This window comes from Bombina bombina, chromosome 6 (genome assembly GCF_027579735.1).
Source record: "Bombina bombina isolate aBomBom1 chromosome 6, aBomBom1.pri, whole genome shotgun sequence".
Taxonomy (NCBI): Eukaryota; Metazoa; Chordata; class Amphibia; order Anura; family Bombinatoridae; genus Bombina; species Bombina bombina.
The window spans coordinates 734,012,529-734,028,465 of record NC_069504.1 but is presented as its reverse complement, the minus strand read 5'-3'; the positions used below and the strand labels follow the sequence as shown (position 1 = coordinate 734,028,465).

The following is a 15,937-nucleotide window of genomic DNA, read 5'->3' as shown; positions in this document are numbered from 1 at the left end:
ACCTTTAGAGGTATTAGTGAGAAATATACCTGCTAGTTGGTCATTTGTTTAGCGCTATAGTACAGGGTCTCCCCATACTCACCCTCTATTTGTGTGTTCTCTACACGGAGGTATATGAGGGATAGAGCCCTTCTGCCTTTGATATCCTGTGTTCACATTTTGAATTACAAGTCTCACCTGCCCTGCCTATACCTTTACAGCTTGCCTGTCTCTCTTTAAGTACTATGTGTACATGATGTTTACAGATGTATCTGGAGTTTTTGATTTAAGTCAATATACCACTTATATTCCAGGAGACCCCACAACTAGATTTCAGAGAGAACTCAGGCACCTTGTTGATGACGCAGTGGAGGTTTATGGATAAGGAGACAGCCAGTTCTATGTTAGTTAATGAACCAGTTACACCCATCTTCCACCACCTCCCAAAGGTCCAGAAGAGTTTGGTTAATGTCAAGGGTAGACCCATTGTGGCCGGGATAGGCTAATTGATGGAACCCCTTTCTAAATGGGTTGACCACTTATTACAACCCCTGGTTCCTAGACTCCCAAGCTATTTGAGGGACACTACTTAGACATTAGAGATCATGGAGAATGTGAGGTGGAAAGAAGAGTACAGTTGGTTGACCGTGGATGTCACATCACTGTACTCTACAATCCCACATTCCTTTGGTATCATGGCAGTGGAATTTTTCCTAGACCTGTACACTGATTTTCCTACAGGTCTAAAAGAATTTGTGTTACGAGCAGTCAAATTTCTGCTTGAATACAATTTTTTCATGTTTCAGGGTCGTCACTATCTCCAGAGATATGGGACCGCTATGGGAGCAAAATTTGCTCCCTCCTACGCTAACCTCTTTATGGGGTGGTGGGAGAGGTCCCACATCTATGGTTATAGTGACGTCCCCCCGTCCAGCTATATTATCAAGTATGTACGATTCATAGACGACCTGCTGTTCGTTTAGTCGGGTGACCGCAATGAGGCCTATGATTTTGTCAAACATCTAAATATCAATGATATAGGTTTGAAATTCACCTCTGAATGGCATCATGAGACCATTGCCTTCCTGAATATTACACTCAAAGGTGGTCCAACAGAGAACATGGCGGTGTCTACTCTCTCTTCCGAAAACCTATTGCGGGGAACAGTCTACTTCATGCTAACAGCAGCCATCTGGGGCATGTCTTTAAAGGCATTGCCAAAGGGCAATTTATGAGGGTACGACGGAATTGTACCCTAGATAGTGTATTTTTGGAGGAGAGTAGACACCTTAGTGAGAGATTATATGAGAGAGGATTTCCCAAGTCCATAGTGCATAGAGCCTTTCATCAGGTTAAAAGGATGGACAGGAGGTCACTCTTTAAAAACTCTTCAAACGGTCATACACTGGAAGGAGATGTTCATAGGACTAAGCCTAAATTCATCACCTCATACTCCAATCAATACTACCAAGTAAGCAAAATTGTTAACAAAAATCTGTCGATATTGATTGGAGATAAAGAGTTGAGGAATACAGTGGCGAATGGCTGCATGTTTGTGGCCAAGAAAAATGTAACACTTGGTAACATTTTGTCTCCCAGTATGCTAAAAGAAGTTGATAACCAAAGCTCTTGGTTGCGGTATAAAGGGACCTATAGGTGCTGTAGACGAACATGCACCTCATGTGATCATGTCAAAATTGGTAAAACCTTTACCTCTTTTCACTCAGGGGAAGATTTTGACACAAGAGGTTGTGTCAACTGTAAGAGCACCTATATCATTTATGTGATAGATTGTATACAGTGCTCTAAGAGCTATGTAGGTAGAACTACACGTGAGGTAGGCACACGTATCAGGGAACACTTGTCTTATATTTCGGGAGAGAGACCATGCTCTGCCTTGTCCAGACACTTTCTGTAGGTGCATAAACAGGATGTCTCCAACTTCAAATGGAGAGCGATTGAACAGATTAAAAGATACCCCAAAGGGAGGGGGATAAGTTTTCTGTATTGTGTAGACAAGAGATCTATTGGATCTTTAAACTTAATACTCTCACTCCGAATGGATTTAATTCGGAGTTTGATATTATCAACTATTGGCAACACTAGGTTCTTACATTTAACAGCTATTTGAGCTTGTGTTTAATGATTTTTTTCACCAAACCACAGATCCTTAGGTATGCCCCCATCTGTATATGTATATATAATTGATTATATCCATTTTGTTTTATGCATCATATTATTTATTGTTTATTAATATTTGTTCATTTTATTTTCTGTTTCTCAGATATCTTATGAATGAAATTTTGGGTTGAATCCTGATATAGAGGCAACGGACCCTTTCACTATTTTCTAGATCATAAATTTGTTATGCATAAGTTAACAGGCACCATATTCATACTGGTTTAATCTCTGTTACTCCATCCATCAGTCAATGTAGTAATTTACTAGCCCCCCCCCCCCCCCTTTTTTCAGTTGGATACTTACTTATTTATGATAGGGACCTAAACTATATCCCTATTACTCTATTGATATGTCATTTATTATTACTATTCTGTTTAGCTAAAACATATACGCCTAGATTACGATTTTTGCGTCAGCCTTAAAAAGCAGCGTTAAGGGGCCCTAACGCTGCTTTTTAACGCCCCCTGGTATTACGAGTCAGACAGGTACAGGTGTACCGCTCACTTTTTTTCCGCGTTTTTAGCATACCGCAAATCCCCTTACGTCAATTGCGTATCCTATCTTTTTAATGAGATTTGCCTAACGCCGGTATTACGATCGCTGGAAAAAGTGAGCGGTACACCCTCTCCTGTCCAGACTCCTAACGCATTTAAAAGTCAGTAGTTAAGAGTTTTATGGGCTAACGCCGGAACATAAAGCTCTTAACTAAAATGCTAAAAAGTACACTAACACCCATAAACTACCTATTACCCCCCCCCCACACACACACATCGCAAACACTATAATAAAATTATTTAACCCCTAATCTGCCGACCGGACATCGCCGCCACTTTAATAAATATATTAACCACTAAACTGCCGCACTCCCGCCTCGCAAACACTAGTTACATTTTATTAACCCCTAATCTGCCGTCCCTAACATCGTTGACACCTATCTACATTTATTAACCCCTTATCTGCCGCCCCCAACATTGCCGCTACTATATTAAATTTATTAACCCCTAAACTTAAGTCTAACCCTAAGTCTAACCCCCCTAACTTAAATATAATTTACTTAAAACGAAATAAAATTACTACAATTAAATAAATGATTCCTATTTAAAACTAAATACTTACCTATAAAATAAACCCTAAGCTACAATATAACTAATAGTTACATTGTAGCTAGCTTAGGGTTTATTTTTATTTTACAGGCAACTTTGTATTTATTTTAACTAGGTACAATAGTTATTAACTATTTAATAACTACCTAGCTAAAATAAATACAAAAGTACCTGTAAAATAAAACCTAATCTAACTTACAATTACACCTAACACTACACTATAATTAAATTAATTACCTAAACTAAAGTACGAAAAACAACAAACACTAAATTACAGAAAATAAAAAAAATAGGGGGGGGCGGAGCCTATGCTTGGAGTGGCAGGAGGTGTTTTGGAGAAGCTCTTATTAGTATTCTATAAACTTTGCTTTCTAGCTTCAATTAAGAAGAGCTATTTCACTACAGATTGTTTTTCTGGGAAGCTAAGTTCGTCTAACATATTTGAAGTACAGGAGCGGACAACGGACACCCTGACCTATGTTATCCAAGTGAGCCGCGCACATTGTTTGTCAGTAGCGTGGCTAGGGCTGCCGCATATATTTCCCCACTAGGCCTCTGGGTCTACACGTACACAGATACAACTATTATTACTGTGCTCAAGCAAGCACCCCTATCAGAGTTCATTATGGAGGAACGATTAAGTTACAGAATAATAGAGTTACTCAATGTTCATCTCTCTCGTGTGGAGGAGGAAATGACCGAAGTTTTGAACCTATCTGTGAAAGGGATTTCTGCAGAAGGTACGACTGCTCTAGAGAAAGCTCCTCATCTGGAACTTAAAAAGGTTCCCTTATCTCAACAGTCATCATATATGGATGAGGAGGCTTCACCTAAAGAATTGGAGACAGTGTTTGAAAGTCAGGAGACTGACACCATAGCCCGGCTGGGGACTCACACGCAACAGGGGAGGATTGCGTCGGAGGCAACTCGGAAAGTAAAGCTGAACAAAATTCATATGTTACTGCAAGATGCCACCCCAGATGAATACAGCTGCCAAAAATGTAATACCTTTGATAAAACTTACCGGTCCACTGTGCACCATGCTAGAGCAGATCTTTGAATTTGCCCTCCCTGTCTGTGGAGGAGCTGCAGGAACCCGCTGCGAGGCGGCCGATCGTGGCAGGTAAAGCAGCTTATTTGGAACAGGGTCCTAGTCAGGGTATGACTTTGCACTTACAGAGTCTGGCGATGCAGGAGTCTTGGGACGGGAGATCGGGAGGAATTGAAAAGGCTGTATTGAGTATGTTCCATTGTCGTGTTTTTCCACCAGAGATTGTCAGTGAAGGACTGCGCCATACTCTGTTCTACCTTTGTCTTCGTTTGCAGACTTATTGTTGCCCCAGCGCTTATGTAGCTGTTGGGGTTGGTTAACATATTAATTAAGTGCCAGATAAAGCCGGACTTTATTAATCAGCATGTATGATATCTGATGGGACCCCTTTAATACCCTACAACAAGTAACTGATATTAATTCGGAAAGTATTGCAGTCCTCTGGTATCTAAAGAATGCTTAATCTGCTTTGTTTTGCTTAAATACTGTTCAGTTTCTTTTTATTTTTCTCTATCTTTGCAGGTTTTGATTAATCTTATTTACATATATATATATATATATATATATATATATATATATATATATATATATATATATATATATATATATATATATATATATATATATATATCACTTCGGTTGCATGTATATTTATGTTTTTACGTTTACCAGTTATTTAGGCGTGGTAGATGTAGAGATATACCGATCTTTAAATTAGGAGGATTGTAACTTTAGATATATTAGAAGAAGGGTCAAGATCCCAGCATTTTTTATGTTTGATAGTATAGTTTCATAGTCTTCTATAAAGAGCTCATTTGATCAGCTACATAAGCGTATTCATTTACAATTTAATATGCATATAAACCTTACCAATTCTATATCTGTTGATGTATCTATTATTGAGTGTAATGTCTATTTTATAATACCATAGTTAAAGAAGTAGTTTAGCTTAGTATTTGACCCTTTCCCCTATAAGTCCTAGTAATTTATACATATTCATGGAGCTTGTAGGGTCAGTTTTATAAGAGTAACTGACACTTTTTCAACCCTTTCAGGCATGCTGGAATAGGTTCCCAAACTTATTTCATTTACAGTCCCTTCTATGAGTATGTACATAGCATAATATGACAAGCCCTCCACTATAGTTAGATCATTGTATATTAGCCCCTTATAGACGATAACTAATATTATATTTTATTAGCTAAATTAGTTACTTAGGAATATATATATATATATATATATATATATATATATATATATATATATATATATATATATATATATATATATATATATATGCAATTCAGTATGCATTTAAATTTTGTCAAGGATATATCAGCCGGTTTTGTCATTATCCAGTATTAGGGGTACTTTGTAATTTCATAATCAGAATAGAAGGTTTGCTCTGTATTTGCCCCCTCTCCCTATAGAACCCAGTAGTTATGTCAGTGTAGCCCTCCGGGGACATTCTTAAATATGCATAATGCTCACTGGCTTAGGTTTATCAGAGCAACTGCTAAGTTTTATGGTTCTCTAACCCTTTTACAGTCTCCTCCATGTATATATGTATGGCATATTTTAACAGGTCCTCCTCTATAGTTGGTTTACTATATCTTAGTCCTTTATATATAGAAGTTGTGTTTTATTTATGATTTAGAGGTCCAAAAGTGACCTAAGTATTTGAAGCATAAGGCATAGTATTGATTACTCTGTTACAATAGTCTTTCACAGGTCTATAAGGGACCTGATATCAATATCATCCTCCTGTAATTTTCTTTTCTTTTATTTAGATGTTTTGGAGGCCCAAAAGTGGCTTCACTTTTGTCACAGGAGGTAGAAAACCTGAGGATTAGTATTTGTTGTTTTTTTGCTCTATTTGACCATAATATAATTATTTAGACATATGGGCTGAGCTATTGTATTCTATTTTACTGTCTAGGTATGCATTTATCTGCTTATGAGATAGCCCATTGTCAATGGTTTTCTATTTTATGGTTCATGTATACATTTATCTACTCATATGCTATTCCATTGCTATGGAATTTATGATCTGTAAGTTTGTGATATTATACGCCAGAATTTCTGTATGTTTATATTAATCCTCAATAAAAATATTTAAAATAAAAAGCCCCCCAAAATAAAAAAATTCCCTACCCTATACTAAATTACAAATAGCCCTTAAAAGGGCCTTTTGCAGGGCATTGCCCCAAAGTAATCAGCTCTTTTACCTGTAAAGAAAAATACAATACCCCCCCCCAACATTAAAACCCACCACCCACACACCCAATCCCCCCTTAATAAAACCTAACACTACCCCCTTGAAGATCTCCCTACCTTGAGCCGTCTTCACCCAGCCGGGCACAAGTGGACCTCCAGAGGGGCAGAAGTCTTCATCCGATCCGGCCAGAAGAGGACATCCAGACCGGCAGAAGTCTTCATCCAGACGGCATCTTCTATCTTCTTCTATCCGGAGCGGAGCGGGTCCATCTTGAAGACATCCGACGCTGAGCATCCTCTTCCATCCGACGGCGACTGAAGAATGAAGGTTCCTTTAAGTGACGTCATCCAAGATGGTGTCCCTTCAATTCCGATTGGCTGACAGAATCCTATCAGCCAATCGGAATTAAGGTAGGAAAAATCCTATTGGCTGATGCAATCAGCCAATCGGATTGAAGTTCAATCCGACTGGCTGATCCAATCCGCCAATAGGATTGACCTCGCATTCTATTGGCTGTTCCAATCAGCCAATAGAATGCGAGGCAAATCGTATTGGCTGATTGCATCAGCCAATAGGATTTTTCCTACCTTAATTCCGATTGGCTGATAGAATCCTATCAGCCAATCGGAATTCAAGGGACGCCATCTTGGATGACGTCACTTAAAGGACCAGTTATTCAGTCGTCTGCCGTCGGATGAAGAGGATGCTCCGCGTCGGATGTCTTGAAGATGGACCCGCTCCGCAAGGATGAAGATAGAAGATGCCGCCTGGATGAAGACTTCTGCCCGGATAGGATGAAGACTTCGGACCCTCTGGAGGACCACTTGTGCCCGGCTGGGTGAAGATGTCTCATGGTAGGGTGATCTTCAAGGGGGTAGTGTTAGGTTTTATTAAGGGGGGGATTGGGTGGGTTTTAGAGTAGGGTTGGGTGTGTGGGTGGTGGGTTTTAATGTTGGGGGGGGTATTGTATTTTTTTTACAGGTGAAAGAGCTGATTACTTTGGGGCAATGCCCCGCAAAAGGCCCTTTTAAGGGCTATTTGTAATTTAGTATAGGGTAGGGATTTTTATTATTTTGGGGGGCTTTTTTATTTTATTAGGGGGATTAGAGTAGGTGTAATTAGCTTAAAATTCTTGTAATTATTTTTTTATTTTCCGTAATTTAGTTTATTTAATTTAATTGTAATTAATTGTAGTTAGTTTAGGTCATTTATTTAATGATAGTGTAGTGTTAGGTGTAATTGTAACTTAGGTGAGGGTTTATTTTACAGGTCCTTTTGTATTTATTTTAGCTAGGTAGTTATTAAATAGTTAATAACTATTTAATAACTATTCTACCTAGTTAAAATAAATACAAAGTTGCCTGTAAAATAAATATAAATCCTAAAATGGCTACAATGTAACTATTAGTTATATTGTAGCTAGCTTAGGGTTTATTTAATAGGTAAGTATTTAGTTTTAAATAGGAATAATTTATTTAATTGTAGTTATTTTATTTAGATGTATTTAAATTCTATTTAAGTTAGGAGGTGTTAGGGTTATACTTAGGTTTAGGGGTTAATAAATTTATTATAGTGGCGGCGACGGCAGATTAGGGGTTAATAAATTTAATATAGTTGCGGCAACGTTGGGGGGGGCAGATTAGGGGTTAATAAATATAATGTAGGGTTCGGCGATGTTGGGGGCATCAGATATGGGGTTCATAGGGATAATGTAGGTGGTGGCGGTGTCCGGAGCGGCAGATTAGGGGTTAATAATATAATGTTTTTTGATGTATCCTTATGTTTAGACCTTTTATGTTTTTTTCATCCTAATTGTCCTCTTTTATGTATACTCAGGTTTATGTGTATATACCTTTAAATCTAATAATTGTTCCAGTCCAATTATGTTTTTAGCCAATCAGGTGATCCTTTTTGTTTTAAATAGGGCGCACATTTGTAGCCCAGTATGTCTATGATTACGGTCTGTTGACCGAAACCGGTCAGATAAGTTTTTTGTTCTGGATCAGCTTGCCGTTTTCCGGTTTTCAATTTTTTTAAATACATGGAATAAAGTTTTGATTTTTATACTCAGGCTTTGGGACTTTTCTCTCTTTTTTGTTGTTGTTATTTTATCTGTAAACATGCAGATTATTCAACTGAACGTCAAGGGTTAGCGGTCCTAGCTCGCAGGTCCCACTGGTTGAAGTCTTGGTCAGCAGATATCACTTCTAAGTCTGGACTTCTTTCTCTTCCATTTAAGGGAAATATGCTATTTGGTCCAGGACTGGACTCCATTATCTCTACTATTACTAAAGGAAAAGGAGCTTTCCTTCCCCAGGACAAGAAGAACAGATCTAAGGGACGTCAGTCTTTGAAATTTTTGTTCAGACAAGTCTCAGAGAGGTCAATCATCTTCCAAGCCAGAGCAGTCCAAGGGTACTTGGAAACCTCCCCAGACATGGATCAAGTCCAAACATACTAAGAAACCGACAGATAATAAGTCTGCATGAAGGGACGGCCCCCGATCTGGGATCAGATCGAGTAGGGGGCAGACTCTTTTTTTCTCAAACGCCTGGTTTCAGGACGTACAGGATCCCTGGGTGTTAGATGTTGTATCTCAAGGATACAAAATAGGATTTCAATCTCATCCTCCCAGGGGCAGGTTCCTCCTCTCCAGGATATCTTCAAGACCAGAGAAGAGGACAGCATTTTTAGATTGCGTCCGGGATCTATCTTCCTTGGGAGTAATAGTCCCGGTACCCGCCTCAGAAAGAGGACTAGGGTTCTATTCCAACCTGGTCCCCAAGAAGGAGGGAACATTTAGACCAATTTTAGACTTGAAGGGAATGTAATTTTAAACAACTTTCCAATTTACTTTTAGCACCAATTTTGCTTTGTTCATATGCTAATTTCTTATACCTTGAAGACTGCCTCTAATCTGAATGCATTTTGACCACTAGAGGGCATTAGTTCATGCGTTTCATATAGATAACATTGAGCTCATGCACGTGAAGTTACCCTGGACTGAGCACTGATTGGCTAAAATGCAAGTCTGTCAAAAGAACTGAAATAAGGAGACAGTCTGCAGAGGCTTAGATGCAAGGTAATCACAGAGGTAAAAAGTGTAATTCTATAACAGTGTTGGTTATGCAAAACTGGGGAATGGGTAATAAAGGGATTATCTTTCTTTTTAAACAACAAAAATTCTGGTGTTGACTGCCCCTTTAAAGTGTCAAAAATTTCTCAAGGTCCCTTCCTTCAAGATGGAAACCATCAGATTGATTCTCCTCTATTACAGGAGGGACAATTCATGACTACAATAGATCTGAAGGACGCTTACCTACATGTCCTGATTCATCAGGATCACTTTGAGTTCCTGAGATTTGCATTCCAGGATCAGCATTTCCAATTCATAGCTCTGCCGTTTGGCTTAGCTACTGCTCCAAGGATATTCACAAAGGTTCTGGGTGCTCTTCTAGCCGTAGCCAGATCACAGGGTATTGTGGTAGTCCCTTACCTGGACAATATCTTGGTTCAGGCTACATATTTTCCTTTGGCAGAAGCACATTCGGAAATTCTTCTAAATCTGCTTCGGTCACATGGATGGAAGATAAACTTAGAAAAGAGTTCTCTGGTTCCCAGTACCAGGGTTGTTTTTCTGGGCATGGTAATAGACTCTGTCTGCATGAAAATTTTCCTAACGGATCAGACGGGCCAAGCTAATGGCGAGTTGTCTTTCTCTAAAGACTTCTCTAAGACCTTCAGTGGCCAAGTGCATGGAAGTAATTGGACTCATGGTGTCCTGTATGGACATTATTCCTTTTGCTCGATTTAATCTCAGACTTCTACAACTAGGTATGCTGTAAACTACAACTATGTATGCTGAGACAATGGAACGGCGATCATTCAGACCTGTCTCAGGCGATTTTGTTGGACAACCTGATGAGAGAGTATCTCTCTTGGTGGCTTTGTCAAGATCACTTGTTGATAGGCACGTGCTTCTTGAGACTGTTCTGGGAGATTGTGACTACGGACGCCAGCCTCTCAGGCTGGGGAGCTGTCTGGGGTCCCAGGAGGGCTCAGGGGCTTTGGTCTCAGGAAGAATTTACCCTTCCGATCAACATTCTGGAACTCAGAGCAATTCACCAATGCGTTAATAGCATGGCCTCAACTGGGTTCGACACGATATATAAAATTTCAATCAGACAATATGACCTCAGTCGCTTACATCAACGATCAGGGAGAAAAAAGGAGTTTCCTGGCGATGAAGGAGGTTTCTTTAATCTTACAATGGACGGAAGCTCACAACTGTGTTCTGTCAGCCAACCACATTCCGAGGGTGGACAACTGGGAAGCGGATTTTCTCAGAAGACAATATTTTCATCCGGGAGATGGGTGACTCCACCCCGAGGTGTTTGCAGAGATTTGTCTCAGATGGGGAATGCCGGAGATCGATCTCATAGATTCTCGCCTAAATTCCAGGCTTTCACAGATACTGGTCGAGATAGAGGGATCTTCAAGCAGAGATAATAGATGCATTGGCGGTTCCATCGAGGTTCTGTCTCATATACCTCTTCTCTCCGTTGGCTCTGCTCCCTCGGGTAGTGGCTCGCATCAAACAGGAGCAAGGCCCAGTAATTCTAATATCTCCATCCTGACCTTGAAGGACCTGTTTTGCAGATCTAGTGGAGATCCTTGGAGGTTAGCTATTTAGAAGGAACTTCTAATTCAAGGCCCCTTCCTACACCAAAATCTAGATTCTCTGAGGCTGACTGCATGAAGAGAGAGGATTCTCTGAGAGGGTCATAGACACTTTGATCCAGGCTCATAAGCTAGTTACTCGCCGCATATACCATAAGGTGTGGAGGACTTATCTCCACTGGTGTGAGGAACATAGTTTCCCATGGCACAAAGTGAAGGTTGCTCGAATCTTATCCTTTCTCCAAGATGGTTTGGAGAAGGGTCTTTCTGCCAGCTCTCTGAAGGGCCAGATATCGGCCTTATCAGTATATTGCACAAAAGATTAGCTGATCTTCCGGATGTGCAATCCTTTGTTTAGGCTCTGACTAGAATCAGACCTGTCTTTAAACCAGTTTCTCCTCCTTGGAGTCTCAATCTTGTTCTTCGTGTTTTGCAACAGGCTCCGTTTGAACCCATGCATTCTGTTGATATTAAGTTATTATCCTGGAAAGTTTTGTTCTTATTAGCTATTGCCTTAGCTTGTAGAGTCTCTGAGATTTCAGCTTTACAGTGTGATTCCCCTTACTTTGTGTTTCATGCTGACAAGGCCATGTTATATACAAGGTTAGGATTTCTTCCTAAGGTTGTGTCCGATCGAAACATCAATCAGGAGATTGTGGTTCCTTCACTGTGTCCAAATCCTTCCTCTGCTAAGGAAAGGTTACTCCATAATTTGGATGTGGTTCGTGCCTTGAAGTTTTACCTTCAGGCTACTAAGGAGTTCAGACAATCTTCATCCTTGTTTGTTCTGTATGCAGGTAAGCGCAGGGGTCAGAAGGCCACTGCGACTTCCTTGTCTTTTTGGTTGAGGAGTATCATCCACTTATGATTCCAGCTTATGAGACAGCGGGTCAGCAGCCTCCTGAGAGGATAACGGCTCATTCCACTAGGGTGGTTGTTTCTTCCTGGGCTTTTAAGAACAAGGCCTCAATGGATCCGATTTGTAAGGCGGCTATTTGGTTCTCCTTACATAGTTTTTGAAAATTCTACAAGTTTGACGTGAAGCAGCTTTTGGAAGAAAGGTTTTGCAGGCTTTGGTGCCCTCAGATTAGGGTCCACATTTTGTTCTTTAGTTCCCTCCCGTTAATTCATTCAGTGTCTTCTGGAGCTTGGGTATTGTTTCCCAACAGTAAGGAATGAAGTTGTGGACTCTCCCTGCCTTTGGAAAGAAAACAACATTTATGCTTACCAGCTAAATTCCTTTCTTTCCTGGCAGGGAGAGTCCACGACCACGCCCGTGTGAATTTTTGTTTAAACGGCCCCTCTTTTTATTTCTTCTGGCCCATTTATACCCTGATGTTTCTTCTGCTTTTCCTCGTTCCCTCGGCCGAAGGACTGGGGGAAGTGGGAGGGATATTAAAGCCTTTGGCTGGGGTGTCTTTGCCTCCTCCTGGTGGCCAGGTGTTGTATTCCCAACAGTAAGGAATGAAGCCGTGGACTCTCCCTGCCAGGAAATAAAGGAATTTATCTGGTAAGCATAAATTTGGTTTTTGGGCTGCGTGTCCCTTTTAATTGACAGTAGTTTATAAAACCAGATGAATCTGTTAGAATGATAAAACTTCTTAGACACGTGATTTCCACAATTCCATGTGAAGACTGTCCCTTTAACAATATAAGTTTGGTGTTAGTCCTTTTTAAGAGGCTTTTATGTATGATGTATCAGGCCCTGGATGGTGTTACTGAGACAGGTTTGAGCAGTTTACAGCTTTAAATGGATCACTATTCTGATGATAGAAATTATAGTCATGCAAGACTTCAACAGGATCTTGTTCCTCAAGTTCTCCTTAGGCTTCGTCTTTTTATAAAAGAATCAGGCAGATTTACTTCCTAGGAACAATAAAATGAGCTCTCGAGATATATCCGCAAACCTGAAAATCTCAATTGATCTGATCAGCTTGTCTGATGATTTGGCTTAGCTTTTGTCAGTAGATCCTGATTCTTTGCTGTCTCTCAAGTCAGCGGTATGTTGAAATAGGGCATAAAGGAAGATGCTTTCATAAAGATGAAGAAAAATAAAAGTTATTTTAAAGTAGTCATGCAGCTAGTAACCCATATAGTTTTACTGCCATGTGTCATTACCATAAATTTAGTAAAAATGTTTAAATAAATTAACTCAGGAAGCCATAACTTGTGAATGGTAATAACATATATATTATTCAATGCTTGGTGGCTCACTTATGTTTCCTCCATCTAGCACTTTTACGTTTTTAATCCAGTCATAGGATCACACCTTCTTATCCACCATTATTCTTAGTTTTGTCCTTTCTCCTCCAAACTCTTAACCCTCTTTTTTTCCCCATTCTTCTTAGGTGGTTCTCTGAAGTCTCCTGCCTCTGCAGACTCTGAATCTCTTCAAGCATCATGGTGGGACAAGGTTTCTCCACTTCCTCTCCGCTGCAAGGACATTCTCCCCATCATTCAGCTGGCTCTAGGGTACCAACGGTTTCCAGTGCACCCTTCTATTCTGCCTATGGTAGCGCCAACTCCCTATCTAGTACTGCGATTAGTTTTGCTGTGCCTGTGTCCAGGTGGAGAAATGTGGATTCTACAGAGCTCAACAGAACTTCCTCATCTTCCTCTTGTTCTGTGTACACAACACAGGAGAAGCATCCTTGCTTCATTACAATACTTCCTGAGGGACCCACCACAGTCATGTGGCTTGCTTGGAGTGCAACATCAAGGTGGGGATGGGGCAGATGGGGTGTGCTTTAACATCATGGGGGGGATAGAGGTCTCGGAACCTCCTCCGATCACCACAGAAAGACTCTGCTGGACACTTGTGGAGAATGAAGACCTGAAACAGAGACTTAAACACACACTAAGAGAGAACAAACTGCTGCCGTTATACAGCTAAGGGCATAGAATATAGTTGTAAAGTCAGTAACATAGGAAAAAAAAAAAATATATATATATACATATACATACACACATATTTAATATGGAATGAATATACTCAGTAAAGATTAAAAATGTTACTTAAATTGGTTATTAGACATTAAACACTTGATTGTAAATAATAAACAAAGTAAAACATTACATTTTTTGGTAGACTTAGCAGCTGCACAATCCAAGAAGTCTCTTGGGTCCTCAGTCTCTTAGCTTTTTATCAGAAAGGGAGGGATTAGGATATTGCTAACACCCACTAGGGAGGAACCAGATGAAATGGCCAATTAACTTACTAGAAAGTAAGTTGTCTGGTGGGGGGTCGCTACATACAGGATCCTTAAACTGATGTCACTTCCTGCTAAAAACACATGGCATATTTCCAACACTCTACATTTTGGAAAATGTACAGCTCACCCTTTGTTTAGTGGGGACACCTAGTGGTGGGATATAATATTGCATGCTATAATGGCAGCAATGGATTTTCCAATGGCAATAGTTCGGCATGGATACAATGTTGCTGCTATATATAGATAATTATGAACAGACAAGTCTAGAGATTTAAAATGAGGCTGCACTTATAGAGTTATACAACTCAAAACATGCATGCTGTTTGAAATATAGCCATAAACACAGATCTATATGCATATTTAAACCACATATATATTTTGCTTAAGCCTAAATCTATTTAAAAGGAACACAAACCTCTACTGTAGCATATAGATAGATAAAAGAAAATGTGTGAGCATCTGTTTGTGTGTAAAGGCAAAAAGTGACAACAGTACTATTTTTATACATACATATTTTAATATTTTGAATTCATAGTCATTCAACATAAAACAGCATATATGCAAAATAATTTGTTTTAATTTTATGTTTACATTTGTATTACACAGTTCTCTATACACAGTAACTACATATGTACATAGCTCTGTACAGGCTTATGTACAATGTGTCATAACCTGTATGTATATGCAATAAATAGAATGGCTTGTACTCCCGTCTGTATTCATTCCCTCCTGTGAACAGAACAGTACAGTGCCTGACAATACCTTAGTCATCAAAATAATCACACATTAGTTTAAGCCATTTTGTTGGGCTTACAATTAAAAAAAAATAAAAAATAAATAAAAAACTTTTAAAAAAATGTTGTGGGCAAAAAACTTATAATATAAAATTAATAGATTAAAAACAAAATGTATGCTTACCTGACAAATCTTTTTCTTTTGGAATGATGATGGTCCACAGTCCTCCATAACATATGGGATATATTTCCCACCACTAGGAGGAGGTCAAGAACCCATATAAGATCTTAAAATCCCTCACAGACCCCTCTAGTTTAAAGTATAGCCGAGTAGAGAACAGGAAACATATAGGTAGGAAAGACAAAGCAGGGTCTGTAGAGGTGTCATTAGAACTGTCGCCCAAACACTGAAACAGGCGGGGCCTGTGGACCATCATCATTCCGAAAGAAAATAATTTATCAGGTAAGCATACATTTTGTTTTCTTTCCTAAAATGATGATGGTCCACAGTCCTCCATAACACAAGCGATTAATACCCAATCCGATGGTCTATGTTACGGAAAGGGTGGGACAATTTTTCTGGCAGTTCTGATTTAGACAACGAGGCCTGAAGGACTTTCCTGTCAAAATCTGCTTGCAAATAAACAAAACCTCAAAGCAATAAACTCTGAAAAAAGTACACAGAGAACACATGTTGCAGCTTTGCAAATCTGCTCCAAAGATGCATATATTTTTTTTAAAAAAAACCACAATGTTGCAACTGCTCTTGTAGAAGACCT

At 39.5% G+C, this 15,937-nt stretch overlaps 1 protein-coding gene across 1 annotated transcript in view; it reads left to right on the top strand.

The window, feature by feature from the left end:
- Positions 1-15,130, top strand: part of NUDT18 (nudix hydrolase 18) — a 90,859-nt gene extending 75,729 nt beyond the window's left edge. Inside the window, exon 4 of the mRNA XM_053717956.1 lies at positions 13,561-15,130. Within this exon, the coding sequence (XP_053573931.1) occupies positions 13,561-14,105 (545 nt within the window). The 3' untranslated portion in view covers positions 14,106-15,130. The remainder of the gene's footprint in view (positions 1-13,560) is intronic.
- The last annotated feature ends 807 nt before the right edge of the window (positions 15,131-15,937 follow it).